This window comes from Trachemys scripta, chromosome 7 (genome assembly GCF_013100865.1).
Source record: "Trachemys scripta elegans isolate TJP31775 chromosome 7, CAS_Tse_1.0, whole genome shotgun sequence".
Lineage (NCBI taxonomy): Eukaryota > Metazoa > Chordata > Testudines > Emydidae > Trachemys > Trachemys scripta.
The window spans coordinates 63,189,568-63,208,637 of NC_048304.1; the positions used below are offsets into that span (position 1 = coordinate 63,189,568).

General features: G+C 40.1%; 1 protein-coding gene across 6 annotated transcripts in view; it reads left to right on the plus strand.

Moving 5' to 3' along the window:
* The first annotated feature begins 1,328 nt into the window (after positions 1-1,328).
* Positions 1,329-19,070, plus strand: part of SAMD8 (sterile alpha motif domain containing 8) — a 34,121-nt gene continuing 16,379 nt past the window's right edge. Inside the window, exons 1-4 of one of the 6 annotated variants that reach the window (XM_034775869.1) lie at positions 1,329-1,444; positions 4,291-4,395; positions 4,743-4,819; positions 18,444-19,033. In XM_034775869.1, coding sequence (XP_034631760.1) covers positions 4,781-4,819; positions 18,444-19,033 — 629 coding nt within the window. In that variant the 5' untranslated portion in view covers positions 1,329-1,444; positions 4,291-4,395; positions 4,743-4,780. Of the gene's footprint in view, positions 1,445-4,290; positions 4,396-4,742; positions 4,937-18,443; positions 19,034-19,070 lie in introns of those variants that run through there. The other 5 variants (XM_034775871.1, XM_034775868.1, XM_034775870.1 and 2 more) reach the window with 5 other exon arrangements.

Genomic DNA, 19,070 nt, shown 5'->3' on the forward strand with positions numbered 1-19,070 from the left:
GGGGTTGCAGTGGGGCTGTGCACCCTCCAGGGGAGTTCAAGGGGTGGGGAGGGGGGAACCTGGTCTGGGAAGCAGCCTCTGGGCACAGCTGGCGCCTGGGGTCTATAAAGGCTCTTTGGGATTTGCCCCTGAATGAACTGATGTGCAGGGAGGCGGGGGTGCAAGGTGGAAGTTTCACCGAGGGCGCAAAATATCCTTGCACTGGCCCTGCCTGCAGGGCCTTTTCCTTTACTCCCTTATCCCTACTTACATACACTTTCTGTATAGGCCTGCTCTGCTGATGCTCCTCCACTTCACGAAAGGGAGAAACTAATCAACGCTTCTCACCTAGCCCTTCCATTGAACTAGTTCAAGACTTGTAGGAGCCCTTTCTCCTCAGACAACCTGCAGAAAAGATACTGCTACTGCATCGCTGGGTTTGCATGCCCTTTTGCAGCTCAAAGGGGTTGTGAAGAAGTCTGGGTTACTTGACAGCTCCAGTTCTACAATGAGTAGTGAACCACAGCCTTCTTGAACTACTGGACTCTAATTTCAAGGCTGTTTTGTTTAGCTAGATCTCTAGGGTAAGTTTAATGAAAGGGCCAATGGGGGTTACTTTAACTCATATCTGGCGCCCCAGCTTTGGTGCCATAGCATAAGGCAGCAGTTTCTCATGCAGGTTGATGTCGCTTCAAGTCATAATAAACATGTCCTTCTAGGGAGCACCTTTCATACCAAACTGCTAGGCAGCTAAACCCCGACCCAGCAGAGGCAGCCACCTTTGGGGGAGAAGGCGGTAGCTGCTCAGGGGTACAGAGGCATGTGACTGGGTGGTTTATTAGGACAGGAAGTGAAGAAGAATCCAGTACCCAGGGGGCACTGTGGGGAGTTGTTCGGCATTGGCACTAGATCAGGCCTTGCTTGCACAGAGTGGGGTGGGGTCTGTAGGGATGGGGCATGGCTGTGCCCAGTTTGCCTTGTCCCGGGGGTAAGTGCCAGCGATGGGGGTGCCTATGGGCTGGCTCATGAAGGGTCCTGGGCCTCAGGCTGCCATGTCTATCTGAGGGGGGCTGCCCAGGAGCCCCTGCGGGGTAACGAGCACTGGGGGGGCGGGGCAATGGGCCAGCTCGCTCCCGCCCCCTTCGTCTTGCGGTGTGTTTCCCGGCACAGCCCCGCCCCCGCAGGGCTAACGGCCAGCACGGCCCCGCCCCCGCTCCCGCCCCGGCCCCAGCCCCCGGCGCCGCTGATAGGGCGGGAACTACAGCTCCGCCCTGCCTCTCCGGATCCCGTCGGAGCCCGAGCCCGAGCCCCGCCCCTCTCTCCGGATCCCGCCCCTTCCGCTCGGGACGGGGGCGGGGCTGTCCGGTCTTCGCTGGCGGCACTTCCGCCCGTGTGATGGGGCAACCAGCCGCCCGGGAACGGGCCTCTCTACGTCGCCGGGTCGCGCGCACGGTCCCGCGGGGAGGTAAGGTCCGGTCCGGGGCTAGAAGGGGCGGCCCTGCTGGGAGGGGTGCTCCGCTCCGCTCCGGGGAGGGACTTTGCTGGGGGGAAGAATGGGCTGGGGTGGGGGTATCAGACCCCTTTCCCGAATCGGTTACCCCATCCCTTGGGGGCGGGTCTCTCCCCTCCATCTCCTGACTGGTGTACGGTAGATGCCAGTTGCTCAGCAGTGCTTCATGCTGGGGGGAGGTTTCTCTGTATTTATTCATTTAATGTTAGGGTGACCAGGCAGCAAGTGTGAAAAATTGGGATGGGGGTGGGGGGTAATAGGAGCCTATATAAGAAAAAGAACCAAACATCGGGACCGTCCCTATAAAATCAGGACATCTGGTCACCCTATTTAATATACAAGCCACATTCCCCACGCGCAGCGCTTGGGCCCCTTAGTCTCAGTGTGAGCCCTATCTCTGGGGGCGATGTGGTCACTGCTCGCTGGCTGGGTGCTGTTCTGGCTGAGATTGTAGAGTATCCGTTTAACATCTGGTACTTCCCCTCTCTGCAGCGGAGCAATGATATAGACTTGGTGATGTAATATTATAGTTCTTATTGCCCAATACTCTGACCCTGGGAACAAGACGCTTGGAAAATAATTACAAAATTCAAACAAAAAGAGTAATTTCTCTGTTGCTTACAATATATAGCCATACATGGTATATTTCTTTAAAATGGCACAATATTTTTATATGAAACCTGTGTTTTGGAATGTGCCTATTTTAGGAAATGCTGTAAAATTGTGTTGAGGTTTGTTGCTGTTGAGCACTTTTTGTTGCTGCCTTTGCATGCAGATCCACATGGATATTTGCTCTATTGTGAATAAGGTACAGGAGATGTTATATACACACAAGGTTTGGTTTCAAGATCAGAACTTCATTGCATACTAATTGCAACCAGTTTGTCCATTGGTGTAATACTGATGTCTTGACACAAACTTTTTAAAAAAGTTTTTAATTTTTTTTTTTAATTTCTCTCTAGGAAATTGCACATTAGTTGTACAAGTTATTTGTAATGTATGCTTTCTTGAGTATAAGGGGAAGGTTGCCATGACAGTCTTAACTTTAAATGTTCTTAGGTTTTGGTGACTTGTCATGTTCATTTTATTTTAAATTATTTTGTGCAAGTTTTTTATATTAACCAAGGTAAGGAGGAAAAATCTTTCCTGGAAAACTTTGATACATACCACAGAAGTGGCAAAATCTTTAATTAACTGGTCTATGTTCTACATACACGCAGTCAAACTTATGCTAATGTTTGACAGTTAAGATGCTCTGCTTAGTAGGACCCTTATAGACTAAAAGGAGAGCTGACCTAATTTGATTTTATTCTGTCACCAGATTTCTTTATATCAAATTTTTTCTTTAGAAATAATTTGATAAAGTATAATTTTGGTAACATAAGGATGTCGCTATTTGCATGAGCATGAATAATTATTGTGACAGTGTGGTATTCCAGTTTTTGCTCAAAACTCGATGGTAGTTGATACGAATTGGGGTTCTGTTTCACGTACTTGGGAGAAAATTCAAAAATTGAAACAGTTTGGTCATTCCACTTGAAGATCATATTTGAATAGCAAGGCACTGTGGAGAAGCTTGTACTAATGCTGCCTATGCTGTTGTGATTTGGTAATTAAATGGAGGATTTGGATTTCCTTTGAAGTAATGTACAAGCATCTTAATCTATTAACTTCTAACTCTTGAAATCATATTTTAAAAGTGGCTATCCCCCCCCTCCCCCCCCCGCTTAGTAAACAAATGGAAGAAAAGGCAATGGTCAGAGGAGGCATTAATGTGTTCCATCTCCCTGTTATGGTTTTACAAATAGTTATGTTAAATCACTTTCTTAGGGTTTTCTTCACGACTCTTGCCTAGAAACTTCAGAAAAATAGCTGTTCACTCACACTCAGATTTATTTAAAGCTGTCAGCTAAAATATCAGACGATTCCATCTGCACTGAGTGTCCTCCATCCCCACAGAGCTCCTTCATGCTGCTGGATGGCACATGCATTACCCCACAGTGGATACCCCAGGGTGGCAAGAGCTGAGCAGAGCTTCTCCTAGCCTTGCTCCTCACAGTAGCTGGGGCCTGCTGTACTGCCAAGCACAAGAACTGAGAATAAGGAGCCTCCTGTGCTCTCATTAATACAACTCTTCTGGGATCGGGGGGGGAGAGGAGAGGAGAAATGTAGAGGAGGAAGCAGCCAAACTCACCGAGAAGAACATGGAAAGGAGGTGAGGTTGGGAGTACTGGGGGCAGGAGCAAAGCAGGGAGAAGAGCATACAGAGCTGGAGGGAGGTACAAAGGATGGGAGGGGACAGAGGCAGGATCCAGGAGGAAGGGGGAATAGGAGCAGAGGAGAAATGGAGGCAGAAAATGGAGGGAAGGGAACAGGAACTGGGGAAATGATCTGGAGGCAGGAGCCAGGGTGAAAAGGGAGAATAGAAACAGAAGGTGGGGCTGGAGAAGGAGGATTCATGGTTATGTAAGTAGAGCACACTCCCTTCCAGAACCTGGAATTAAACTCAAGATTCCGGAGTCTCAAAATTTCTTCTGCGGTCTAGCAAATAGCTGTGAAGCACCCTGGCAAAGTCTCATTACCCTATAGAGGCCGGTCCACATGGAGGATAACAGCCTGTTCCTGGTACCCATTACTCCATGAGCTCAAGTACTAGAAGTTTGTGCTCTGAATCTAAAGGTCCCAACCCTTCTGATAATCCTCATATGGTGCACTGTAGTTCTACACGATGGAATTCTGTGTGTTAAATTTTAAAAAGCATAGGAAATTAAACTGAAAAACATAAATTTCTGTTTTCTTAGGCCTGAATATATAGTGATCGGTCTTCTGACTTTCAGACAACTTCTTAAAACCTGTTCAAAAACAGGATGTAAACACTTCTGATCCTGTTTGTCCATAGATTACAGGTAGATCTTTTATTTACCCTCGTAAGTATATATAATCTCTTAGGCCTGTCCATTTAGATCCTGGCAGAATGAATGGATGAATATTACATTTGCCTGGGCTTCTAATCAAATTCTTTCCTTTCTATGCACTCAGTTCAATTTACCTTTTTTCCAGCCTTTTAAAGGATCTTTTGCATTTGGGTGTGACAAACTATTTGATACAGACCAGTGTCTATTTGTTTACATGCCAACATTCATATCAGAGTTCCTTCATGTGCAGCCCTTTCTCAATTCATAATTTATTATTGACAGTACTATGTGACATTCATAAATCTTAATCTGATCCTAAAATTCTTTTATGTTTGTAGGCTATGACCCTGCAGTAAGGACTGCGCAAGTGAACTCCATGCACCTGCATAGAGCCCCACCGAAGTCAGTGGATGCTGTAAGATAGTTCTTGGATTAGCTAGTGGAGCATCAGAGCCCTTGGACTTTCACCTACTACAATAATGCCATACAATCGGGGGTAGCACACATTTTCCATGACATAACATTTTGGGAGGTAGGAAGTGAAGAATACTTAAACTTCACAGGAGAGTTAAATAGACTAAAATGAGACTACTATAGCTAGAATTTTTCCCATATGTTGAGACTAATCACTTCTGTTCTTGCAAAAAGTGTCATGTGATCTTTGGCCATAAGTAAGGCTACAATTTTGTCACAGAGGTCGTGGAAGTCACGGCATCCATGACGTTCAAAAACCTCTGTGACTTCAGCCCACGGCGGCTGGGAGCTGCAGGGTCCTGTTGCCTTCCACAGTGCCTGGGAGCTGTGGTGGTGGGGATACCTGGCAGCTCCCGGCCATCATGAGGGGCGGAGGTTCCGGTAGCTCCCCGCAGGCAGCGGCAGGGGGACCCCAGCAGCTGCCAGCCTGGGTGGAGGGGACCCAGGAGCTCCAATCACCTATGGGTGGTGAGGGCCCTGGAGCTCCCAACCAGCCACGCAGTGCTTCCATGAATTTTTCTTTATTGCCCATGACCTATCCATGACTTTTACTAAAAATATCCATGACACAATCTTAGCCTTAGCGATAAGTGGTTAGGATCTCTGTTCTGCTTCTCTCAAAGATGGTGGCACCTGCACCAGATAACCATGATACATAACAAAATAATTAGCCCCAGTGAAGCACCAAAGTTACGTTTACAGGAATAAATACAGTTATAACTGAGTCTTAAAAATCTGCACTTTGGATACACAAGTAGTTATGATAGTCAATATATATTTTCCTACTAACAGGAATAACTCCAAAGGAGTTGCTTCATTACGCTCAGTATAGAATTATTATTTTTTTTTTAACTGCCTAACCTGTTCTCTGTGTTTAATTAGCTTGGAGTCTTCATAGTCTCTCTGGGAACTAAATATAGTTGTCTATATCCATAAATTGTAACTCTAATCGTTTTTATTTTTCTGGGGATTTGACACAAACCAATGGAAGTGAGGAGTCAGTTAATACTGATGATCCTTAATATAAATTGTTTGGTCATTTTGTGGGGTTTGACTTAAGAGCAGCTAGTCCTTCTGTGTCACAATCTTGACACTTATTTAAATATAGCTTTGCTGTATTTAATTGTAGCTCCTAATAATTTAGGTCCCAGTCCAACATAGTGATGTGCATAAGCAGACCGTATTCCTATACAGTCCCCCTGGATCACTTTGCAAGATTAAGTCCTTAGTGGGTTTTTTTCCCCCCTTTTAACAAGGAATGAAGCTTCCTATGGCATTCTCATCTTGAAGGTTACTCTGCCTTTTCCCATTCTGTTTTGTTGCAGTATGAGCAAAATTGTGAAATAAGTGATAAACTTATCAGGTGATTGGGCCACCATGTTCTTTATTTTAAAAATATGTGAACTGTGAAAGTTTTTATTAGAAGGCACACTGTTGGTGGTGGTTAATGCTAATGTTTTTGTTGATGGTAGACCTATTCCTGTCATGAGGGTATTAAGATTGATCATTAGGCCCCAGTTCTGCAAAGATTTACACGCATGTTTGATTTTATGCACTTGAGTAGTTTCATGGATGTCAGTGGGACTTGGGTATGTAAACCTTTTCAAGATTGGGGCCACAACTGATAAAGGGCTTTGAAAACAAGGCATATTGTAAATGCAAATAGTCTTACTCTTGACTACTGGTTTAGGTTTTTTTTATGTTCTTAGTACCAAACAATTGATATGATGATGTTGCAGTGCTCTGCTAGAAATGATTTTTTTCGTTTAGAAAAGGTGAAAATATTCAAATTGATCTGTTTAGGTGGTCCCTTGCATCTCTTAGAGCCCAACTGATGTTAACAGGGCTCTGCAAGCATATAAAAGTCTGTTCATACAGATCAGCTAGCAAGATTGGGGCCAAAGTTATTTTATCTACAATGGAAATACACCCATGGGAAACTTGATAAACTAGTAGATATGGAACTTAAAGGATACTTTATTTGTACCTACATGTGGGAAAGGTTCCGTAAACCTGTTATCCTTGATAGTCTTTCAGTGGTTAATATAATAAAACAAATATGGAAGTCTAATACTTCTAAACCTTCTGGTATAATTTTAAAGTGTCAGTCGTGTGTGTGGTGTACAGCACTAGTGCAAGAGATTCCCAAGTCTCTGGGCACTTACACAATGTAAGTATTTAGTAATACACTACTTGTAAGTCATGTGCATAGTATCTCTTCCTTCTCCTTTTTATTTTAATAAGTATAATAAGCAGGGTGGATTTGAGTTAAATCATGATTTAAATCACTAGTCAGGAAGACTCTCTTTAATCATGGATTTCTCATAAAAGTGCATTCTTGTTGGTTGTTATAACCTTAATACATATTTTTCACAACTCAGAGATGGATGTATGTTTCATTTTTAGAAGGTACACACTATACATTTTTAAAGTGATTTATTTTGAAAACTTTTCAGATTAGATTTATAGCTATATCAGAAAATGAATGATTGTTTGGTTATTTCATTTACCAAAGGTAATTGAAGCAGATAGTTCACCTCCCAATGACTTCATAAATATCTCCAATTCAACGGGTTAATCATTAATATTTGGAGGATTTTCTTGCCATGCTATATTAGAGGAGAACTCACCAGACAGACATTTAAATTGTTTTATTTAACTAAAACAACAACGTTAGGTATTCTGGATTTTTTTCTTCAACAGCAAACATATAATATTGTAAGAAAACAACCATATGAATTTTTGAATTTAGTTAAAACATTCAAGTTTTTTAAAATAAGGTTTATTTTTAAAATTGTTTTTAACTAAAATAGTTAAATCATAGAATATCTGGGTTGGTCATCTAGTCCAACCCCCTGCTCAAAGCAGGACCAATCACCAACTAAATCATCCCAACCAAGGCTTTGTCAAGCCTGACCTTAAAAACTCTAAGGAAGGAGATTCCACCACCTCCCTAGGTAACCCATTCTAGTGCTTCACCACCCTCCTAGTGAAAAAGTTTTTCCTAATATCCAACCTAAACCTCCCCCGCTGCAACTTGAGACCATTACTCCTTGTTCTATCATCTGGTACCACTGAAAACAGTCTAGATCCATCCTCTTTGGAACCCCCTTTCAGGTAGTTGAAAGCAGCTATCAAATCCCCCCTCATTCTTCTTTTCTGCAGACTAAACAATCCCAGTTCCCTCAGCCTCTCCTCATAAGTCATGTGCTCCAGCCCCCTAATCATTTTTGTTGCCCTCTGCTGGACTCTTTCCAATTTTCCACATCCTTCTTGTAGTGTGGGGCCCAAAACTGGACACAGTACTCCAGATGAGGCCTCACCAATGTCGAATAGAGGGGAATGATTACGTCTCTCGATCTGCTGGCAATGCCCCTTCTTATACAGCCCAAAATGCCGTTTGCCTTCTTGGCAACAAGGACATACTGTTGACTCATATCCAGCTTCTTGTCCACTGTAACCCCTAGGTCCTTTTCTGCAGAACTGCTGCCTAGCCAATAAATGAAATATTAAAAAAAAAAAAAATTAAATAGACTGTCAGGTTAACATGAGAAACTTAAAATATTGGCTTCTCCAGCTAATTCAGTTGTCTTCACCTTCATTTTCCTGTTCATAATCTGGAAAAGAAAAACAAGCTTTCATGCGTTTTCAGGTCCCAAACGATTTCTCAATTTGGAATGAATTAGTCCAAAGGAAGAAAATATTCTTTCTACACTGGCAGAAGACGCTATTGCTGGTAAAAGTGAGATTATCACTTCAACAGTCTCTGAATCCAAGTGCTTAAGTGACCTCCACCAGTTCAGTGGTGTGACTTTCTTTAAAACATCATCAGCAAACATATATTTCTTGAATGGTTCAGCCTTAGCTCTGAAGTTTTATAGTTGTCATTATGGAGGGATGATTGCTGGATGTCCATGTCATAGCCAACTCCTCTTCTTCAGCAGTTAAGGTTTGACCCTGGTACCGAGTATTGAGAATATTTGCAAGAAAATGAGCTGGAGACAGTGCTTGTCCCATTTGACTTTTTTTAATGCTTGTAATTTAACTCTGTCATTGCATATTTCTCATTTTAAGATTTCACTCAGTTCCTTCCAAATTTCAACAGCATCAGCAATAAAACAGTTATTTCCCTGTATTTTGTTCAAGGCTACAGAAGTAGGCTTCAGGGTACTCAGCATGCACTCAGCATTTCTCTTAAGCCCAGTGTTGAAAACTTTGGCTGTGACAGTGCCATCTATTTTTTTTTCACGATTTTGTTCACAAACTCATCAGGTTAGGCCAGTTCTTGATATAGTGCTCAAAACTATCCACTACTGAGTTCCAGCACACATCTTGTGGGAGAGTTAGCTTGGTTCCTCCCACTTTTTTCAGAGCAGCTGCCGCAATGTGATTATTATGGAAGTATTTTGCAATTTCAACATTAGCCTTTATTCCTGGAACTCTGAAGTCTTTGGCTATGAGGTGCATCAAATGAGCACTGCAACCGTGTGTTATTAGCTTGGGGCTCTCTTCACTCTGTTCTAAATTTCTTCTCATCTTGGATATATTTGCAGCATTGTCTGTGACCAAGCTGAGTACTAGACATTTGAATTTTTTTCAGTTTGTTATAGCTTTTACTGCTACTTCTTGTAAGTATTCTCTGTGTTAAATACTTAAAATGTAGAATGCTCACAGCTGCTCACTGAACTAGAGAGCAGATTTTAAATGACAAACATTTGAAAAATAACCTCAAAAGCAACCTCTGATTTTTGGTACTCTCTTCTATAGCTAACAAATTTAACAGGGGATGCTGATTCCTTCTTCCTGTTTCTCTTATTTTGATCACCATAGAAGAGGGAAGATGTAAACACAAACTGCCACTTTGATAAGTGTATTTTGTTGAATATTGTGAAAATTGGCACGTATTTCAAAATTAAATCAGTAAATTAGCATATCAGTTCTTCAAATGATTGCATGTGTCCAGTCCTTTAAAAATTGGAAGTTAAATCCTGCTGAGGAAAATAGAAAGGAGCATAAGCTCTGGCAAGTCAGGGAGGTCAAAAAGAATACGAAGAGCAACTAGACAAAGACTGAAAAACTAACACTTTTTTTTAAGTACATCAGAAGAAGGAAGCCTGCTATAAATAATCATTGGCGTCATTGGACAATTGAGTTGCTACAGGAGCACACAAGGAAGATAAGACCATTGTGAAGAAGCTAAATGAGTTCTTTGCATCGGTCTTTACTGCAGAGGATGTGAGGGAGATTGCCACACCTGAGCCATTCTTTTTAGGTGGCAGATCTGAGGAACTGTCCCAGATTGGGGTGTCAATAGAGGAGGTTTTGGAACAAATTGATAAATTAAACAGTAAGTCACCAGGAACAGATGGTATTCACCCAAGAGTTCTGAAGGAACTCGCATATGAAATTACGGAACTAACAACTGGGTTATTTAAACTATCATTTAAATCTTCTATACCAGATGACTGGCCGATAGCTAAAATTACACCAACTTTTTAAAAAGGCTCCAGAGGTGATTCTGGCAATTTCAGGCTGGTAAGCCTAAATTCAGTACCAGGCAAATTTGCTGAAACTATCATAAAGAATACAACTGTCAGACACATAGATGAATACGATTTGTTGGGGAAGAGCCAGCATGGCTTTTGTAAAGGGAAATTATACCTCCCCAATCTATTAGATTGCCTGCCCTCCTTCCCTCTCCCAGTAGGAAGGAACTGAGGGGGTTTGGGGCAGTATGGCCCTTTATACCTGTGTACAGTGGCATGACTCACCGGAGGGTGCCCATGCTGCCCCAACAGTACTACAGAGTGGAAAATCTCCAACAATTGTGCACGAGGCAGTCAAACACCTACAGTGGAATGGACATGTGCAACACATCTCAAAGAACAGCAGTTAGCTACCTTTCTGTAACTTTTTTTTCTCTGTTTGCTATGTAATATTTTTTGAAGTAAGAAAATAAATACTTGGCACTTACATAGTGCTTCAGATTTCTAAGTGTTGTACAAATATTAATAGAATGGTACAATAACATTCAAACATGTGTAAGTTACACTCTGTGGTATGGGAAGTAGGGTACTTAATAAGTTGGTTTCAATGTCCTTTGTCACTGCTTGTGCCTCAAGTTATAACTGTGAATGAAAAGTGTTTTCGTTTTTGGTTACTAGGCTAGAGGTCAAGCATTTCAGTGTTCAAATGAGCACTGGTAGCCCATGTGATTTAACAATGTGTAAGAATAAAGTAGCAGTTAGTGTGCTGTTCAGCTCACTGCAAAACATAATCACTTTCTGCTGATTGCGAAGCCAACTTACATAGCTTTGAGTAATTTTTTAATACTTTCTCCATTTTATGTGCAGATATTACAAACTTAAGAGGCTCTCTTTAAACATAATTGAACTTTGGAATTAGCAGTATAAATCTTCTATAAAACATCATGTAGTTTAAGAAGTAAAATCTATTGAGAGCACTCATTTATTTTCATTACTGCAACTATTTGAAGAGGAGTGCAAGAAAGGCAATTTCTCCTTTCCAGTTCAAAATCGAGGGCACAGGTTGGGCTTCTATATTAAATACAAGATCGCTTAACTTTTCTTCATAAAGTACTGCTTGCTTAGCATAACCTAAGACGCAGTGTTGCTGACCATGCCACTAGCTGTCAGATCAGCATTTTTGTAGTAACTGTATAAAAGCAAGGTTTGTTAAGAAAATAAGGGTGTAACTTACAATACTGTTGTGTGTAAGAGTGTGTGCTTCAGGTAAACATTTTTCTCCCCCTTTCCAGTTTGTGTCCACCACCATATTCTTGATCATGCTCATACATACAATGGCACACATTGCTTGAAAAACTTAAAATCAGCTATTGACTGTGAAAGCACAGTAAGTTTGGATTTTGCAATATACTATATGTGGTGACATTTTGAAGGCAAAGTCAGGGTCAGCTCAGTGCATTAATGAACATTCTTCAAAGACAAAATACTGCATTATCATGAGAGCCTTATTTGCTTTATATAGTTTGAGAACTTCACAGTACTATTCTGTTTAAAGAAAAGCTTGTAATAGCAACCTCTGTTGCAAGTTAGATGCAGAGCACCTTGGGGACAAAGTCGTTCTAAAATAAAGGCAGTACTATGTAACTAGCTCTCCATGCTTCAAGCGTGGTACTACTAACTGGTGTATGAAGTATCAGAGGGGTAGCCGTGTTAGTCTGAATCTGTAAAAAGCAACAGAGGCTCCTGTGGCACCTTTAAGACTAACAGAAGTATTGGGAGCATAAGCTTTCGTGGGTAAGAACCTCACTTCTTCAGATGCAAGTAATGGAAATTTCCAGAGGCGGTATAAATCAGTATGGAGATAACGAGGTAGTTCAATCAGGGAGGGTGAGGTGCTAGCAGTTGAGGTGTGAACACCAAGGGAGGAGAAACTGCTTCTGTAGTTGGATAGCCATTCACAGTCCTTGTTTAATCCTGATCTGATGGTGTCAAATTTGCAAATGAACTGGAGCTCAGCAGTTTCTCTTTGGAGTCTGGTCCTGAAGTTTTTTTGCTGTAAGATGGCTACCTTTACATCTGCTATTGTGTGGCCAGGGAGGTTGAAGTGTTCTCCTACAGGTTTTTGTATATTGCCATTCCTGATATTTGACTTGTGTCCATTTATCCTCTTGCGTAGTGACTGTCCAGTTCGGCCAAGGTACATAGCAGAGGGGCATTGCTGGCACATGATGGCATATATAACATTGGTGGACGTGCAGGTGAATGAGCCGGTGATGTTGTAGCTGATCTGGTTAGGTCCTGTGATGGTGTTGCTGGTGTAGATATGTGACCTCGTTATCTCCATACTGATTTATACCTGCCTCTGGAAATTTCTATTACTTGCATCTGAAGAAGTGAGGTTCTTACCCACGAAAGCTTATGCTCCCAATACTTCTGTTAGTCTTAAAGGTGCCACAGGACCCTCTGTTGGTGTATGAAGGTCGACTTCTTACTGCAGTCAGGATAGGTTCACGTTCCTATTGTTCCCTATTGTGTGTTCATGGCTTAGACACCATCACTTCTGTTGCTGTCTGAGGTGTACTCAGACCCAAGTTCAAAGCGGGGAACCAAACATAGTTGTTTCACTTTTGAAGTGAAGGATGAAAAAAAATGGATGCAAGCAGCATTTAAAACAGTAATGCCCATGCTGCTCCAGTCAGCAACAGTTTTTGATCCTATAATACCTATGCTGCTCGTTACCTGGCACCAGTGATTTTATTGTTCACCTTTCCACAGAACGTTTAGTTTGAGAGTTATGAAGTCCTATGAATGCTTACATTTGGGGAGTTAGGAGCACAGGTCTGTTTACATGGCTGACTGCTGGTAATTCCAAAAGCACAGAGCTTCTGTCATTTTACTAACTTTGGATAATCAATGATAAGATACTGTAATTTTGTATATTTAAATATGCACTTATTTAGCAAAACAATTTGTTTAACAAAGCTGGTTATGGTCTGTTTCATACAGAAACTTTGCTTTTTAAGTGAACCATGGATATTTGTGGTTTGAGGGGTCAAAGTATTGGAGTGAAAGAGAACTGTGTATTTTCACAGAATGGTAACACTCAATATTTTTTTTTTTTTTTTTGCACATAGACCTTAAGCTTTAATCACAGTTCAACAGTTGTACATGTCCTTAATTGAATAATTGGGAGGAAAGGGGGAAGTGGCATGCAAAAGGAGAGAATGACTGTTGATAATCTGACTCAATGGAAGGCCTCTGTAGCCCATAAGCAACTAAGAAGCTAGTTGCAGACATTGCTGATGTCAGGGGAAAACATATTCCACCTGTTGACATTTAAGTTATTTGCTTGCCAGGTATTACTCATAGTGGAATTAGATATTTGGCTTCAGAGATAAAATGGGCAATGTAGAAGGAAAGTAAATAGCTCTTTCTGTACCGTTTCCTACAAAGTACAAGTCTAGTTATCTAGATGACTTCAGTCTTTCTGATTTGTCACTTTTATATGCCAATTTTCACTGTTAATATAAAATTTACTTTGATAAGTGAAATCTGTTTCACTCTTCAGAGTTAGAGGGATCAGAATAAAAGTTGCCAAGGAGATCCATATTCTGTGCAGTTAAACAATAGGAATTTCTTTAGATGCCTCCTATAGTCTAGCCAATCTGTTAAGGAGTTCCTTTGAAGGATTCCCATTAATTAGAAAAGTACTATCCACTATAGTGGGGGAAAGAAGGGCCCCCATTGGCCCGGGACGGCGAACCGCGGCCAGTGGGGGCCGCGATCGGCTGAACCTGCCGCATTGGCAGGTAAATAAAACTGGCCCGGCCCACCAGGGTTCTTACCCTGGCGAGCCGCGTGCCGAACGTTGCCAACCCCTGATTTAAATCATTGATATTTAATCTTGTCTTGCATTTGTATTTTTTTAGTCTCATTTCTTGGTAGCCATTAAAATATGTTGATCTGCAACTAAAAAGCCTTTACACTAAATTTGGTGGTACTTTTTGCTAACTAGGAGGATAGGCTATATCTCAACACATTTATTTAAGCAATATAGTTGCTTAACATAAATTTATTCAGATTATTTTTTTACATTTTGTTAGAAAATGGTGTATGATGCGTTTCTTATTTACTTGTGGTTTTTTACTCCTCATTTGTGTCAATCTGTGTTTGGAATTTGGAATTAAATTAAAAATCTACAGAAATAACTTATATAAAACTGCCCTATGCCTATGCTAGGCATATAAGAGAGTTTATCAAAACATGATTTGCATTTAAAATCAACTTGTGTTATACAGATGTACTATGTGTAGTTAATGAATTGAATAGATTTTTGTTTTTCTGGTTGCCATTCCTTCAAGACTTTAGAACTAGTAGAGCTCATTCTCTTGCACCTAATTTTTATTCATAGATTGGAAGAGATTGCTTTTTAATATGCAATCGGCTTATTAACTTTCAGTGAATTACTTATTGAATTGAACTAGTTGAATTCATTAACTACACATAGTACTTAATTTATTTAATACACAGTAGATTATATTACATTAGCAGAGCTATTTTTATTGTGCACATTAAAATGGCTTTATATGAATAATACATAAAAAGGGGGGAAGGAGCCTTTTTAGTTCAAACAGACTGGGAAAGATAACTGAACCAAAATTAACTTGCAACTATTGAAACTGGTAAAAGCTGTAAGGGGGGGGGGGGGGGGGGAGGGGAATTATTCCACACCATCACATAAGGGTTTGTTTCTCTTATAGTTTTTTTAAATCTACCTATGCCCTACCTCAGTTTTTCCTCCTCTCCTATGCATTTGAAATTAGTAAGCAGCAACTATCAGTTGCATCGTACTTTAGATGCAGACCTTTCCGAAATACAACCCTGCCAGTACTGACCTTTGATGTATTGGTATGTGCTTGCTCAGCATTATTAAATCACTCTTATTACATGGAGTTTGAGGGGGTGATATTTGCCCTGCAATGTCAGAGGGAGAGGTCTGTCTAGTGTTATAATTCTTGATTAAAAAATGTTAACTGAGTTCTCTGGGATTCCGCAACATTTTCTGAGTTCATCCTGAGGAATTGCTTTGTGATAAGGAAAATCAGTGGATTTTTGAGTGAATTCTTGGTGAGTCTAAGTTTACTGTTTCTCAAAGCCTTTGGCAGTGTACAGTATCCGTTACAAGAGGTATTGGAAGCAGCTGTTTCAGTCTCTCCCCCCCTCTCCCCCCGCCCTTGTATTGCCTCTATTTCTGAGCAGGAAAAATCAGAAGCACATGTTAGTGACTGATATAAATTGTTTTTCTAGGTGTTAACGCAAGATGCTTTGGTACAAAACAAAAAATCCTGTAATAGTTCATTTGGAATTAGTGATCCGCACAATACAGCCTGCTGCTAGTAGTTGTGTATTGAATAGAAAAAGTAAGGTTAGTCTGAATGGAAAATATTCCAACTTCTTTATATTGAACAAAGGCAGTAAGGGAGCTGTCCGCAACTGGAATGATTCCTTTTTACAATTACCTTTGTATATAACTTTACTCAAATAAGTTTAAATTTGAAAAAGTTATATGTACATTAGGCTGTGTAAAGTTAGCTCTCTTACTGTAAAAAATTGTAGGTTTAGGAACATCAGATAAACTAACACATCTACCACTGATAAAGGAAAGCAGAATCATAGCTCACCTGTTTGAATTAATCAATATGCAGATCAGCCTCATTATTCGGTGATATCAGTCTTCAAAATGGTGTATAAAAGGTATACAGTGCATGAATCCCATTGTTCTACCCCTGCATATAGGGAGTCAAATTGCATGGCAAAAGCACTCCCAGCAATGCATTATGGATGCCTTGGCCATCATTTGAATCCTTATATTTTTAATAAGGGTTGTGTAGGTATTAGCTCTATATACAGCGTTTTATTTGTGATATTAAACCTTTGTGTTAGAGATACTGTCAACTTGCAACCTAACCCATGAGTAATTTCAGATACAACACCTGGTCAAAGAATAGTCCTTCTGATCATATGGTTGTATTAATATATTATTAATGTATTTATATAGCTTAATATATATATCTTGGGTTTCTCCATGATTGAGTTATTCAGATTAATTTCCCCACTTTTATAGATCTTGCTTACTCATTAATGGCACCTGTTACTTCTGTTTTTGTTCAGCATTGGACTATGTAATATACAAATCCCTCAAATGCAAAGTGTACACATAAGTGTGTTCTGAGATGAAAAAGGCATGGTACTAATTCTGAGAGTTCTTAAGTCTTTGATAAGCTTTTTTTTAAATATGTTGTTTAAATTTATTTTCCGTAACTTTTTATATTAGTTATGTGATTTACTATACTGGCCTTCAAAAATGAATATTTCAACTTCTGGGAGTGCTTTTACTATGTTATCCCATCATCTGTACTTTTATTAATATAACAGTTGCTCACCTAGTCAGCCAATACAGAATTATTGGTTACAGAAAACTTTTGTGGTGGTTGACAAATTAATTCTACATGGCTGAAGTATTGGGACATCTACCTGTTCCTTGGAGTAATATTCCACAGTCCAAAAAGATGTCTGGGAATATTGGAAATTTTCCCAACAGCATAAATCTTATTTTCTTTTATGTAATATCATTGACACTACTACTGCATCATTTTTTAAAAGAAGATTTGGATTCTTTTGGAGTTAGATGTAATGCTTGTTTCAAAGTAAAATACAGGTTAAATGATTGTGGCAGCAATGTAAAACATTTTGAAGTCTGTCACTTTGATGTTACTGTAGTTGAAATGGATAAATTAAAATATGCTTACACTCTGAACATGCAGAATATTAGCATGAGGTATCTTAGGCATTATAGGTATTTAGCCTTCTCCTTGTTGCTCTTATGCCCTATATAGTATATAATCACAGTACATATCTTGTCATGAACCAGTGAAATATGTTGATGCAGAAGCTCTCCTTATTGTGCAACAGGAGGCTCCAAGGATTGTGTGTTTCTTCTTGGAAATGACAATTCATAGCTGGACAGAAAATAGTTTTCTGAACAGGATGTTGTGTTGCCAAAAGGGAAAAATACCCATTCCTGATCCATAAAATGTTGAAATGAGACTGCTATTTCAATCAGGTTTAAGGGAGAAGAGTAAATATCAAGAACAATATTGTGGAATAGGAGTGATCTGGAATCTCTGTGGAGAAACTGAGCTGGAATGGGTCTCAATCAGTGATGTGGGGCATTGGGGGAACTCTGAGTTATAGGGAGTAAGGTAGCAGACAATGAAAAAGAAAAGTAGCTTAGATAGTGCAGTGGGTTAACAGTAGTATATATTTTAGGATATCTATGCTCAACTCTAAAAAGGGCATAAATTAAAACCAGCTGATCTCATCCTATTTTCTATTTCTATACATCACAAGCAGAACATGACTAGACACAGCACTGTCTTAAGGAGAGAGATTAGGTCCTAAATAGCAATGTATTATAGGTCAGGACTGAAGAGTCAATGGTAAAGTTGCATAGGGAAGTTTGCATGGCGTCTGCCTATATTTTTACCTGGCTTACAAATTGCACACTGCAGAAGAGTGTAGTGATAGAAACTTTTCTGTTTAGATACAGATTTCATCATTGAAGAACAAACCAAACATACTGATACCCTTATGTAAGAACTAAATTATGCTTTAGAAAACAGAATGGATTAAAGAATAATTATGTTCTGGTTAGCAGTAGCTCAGTATAGTCTATTGTTTGTGATTTTTAGTTAACTTTTTTGAATAGCTAGAATTGTACAAAATACCTCAAGGATTCAGGAAATGAATCTAAAAAATCCTTAAGAATCCAAAATAGTAAATTGGATCAGTGAATATTATAAAGTAATTCTAAATAAGTGTTAGACCGTTACTATTCATTTAATAGTGCATCTACATCCTAATACTGAGGGGAAATAATTTTAATAGCATCTTTTCTTATTCAAGTAATTATGAGCACACTGTGTGCTCAATGTGTGTATATTAATTCTTTGGGAATATTTTTTTGGACATTTGAGCCTTATCTCTCTGCAGTATATAATTAATGTATTTTATTGGCAGGTAGAGAGTAAGACAATGGCAGGCAACAACCAGCTTTGCATCCGACGTTGGACTACTAAGAACGTAGCCAAATGGCTAAAGGAAGAAGGCTTCTGCGAGTATGTGGACGTTTTGTGCAATAGACACAGACTGGATGGAATTACATTATTGACACTGACTGAATATGATTTGCGATCTCCTCCTTTGGAAATCAAAGTCCTGGGGGATATCAAAAGACTAATGTTGTCAATACGCAAATTGCAGAAACAGCATATTGAGGTTTTAGAAGAGTTGGGTTACAACAGCGATAGTCCCATTGGCACAATGTCTCCTACCGTTGGATCCCTTCAAGATACGGATTGGTTTTGTAATGGTGAAGTACCACGGGACTGTGGACCAGTTACTGACCTGAATGCTGATCAGTATCAATACACAAATGGAAAAAACAAACATCCTATGCGAAGACTGGACCCTGAGTACTGGAAAACAGTCTTAAGTTGTATATATGTTTTCATAGTGTTTGGCTTTACATCATTTGTCATGGTTATAGTACATGAGCGCGTACCTGACATGCAGACATATCCACCGCTACCAGACATATTTCTAGACAGGTAAGTACTTGTTCAGAAACAGAATGATGGTGTTAAA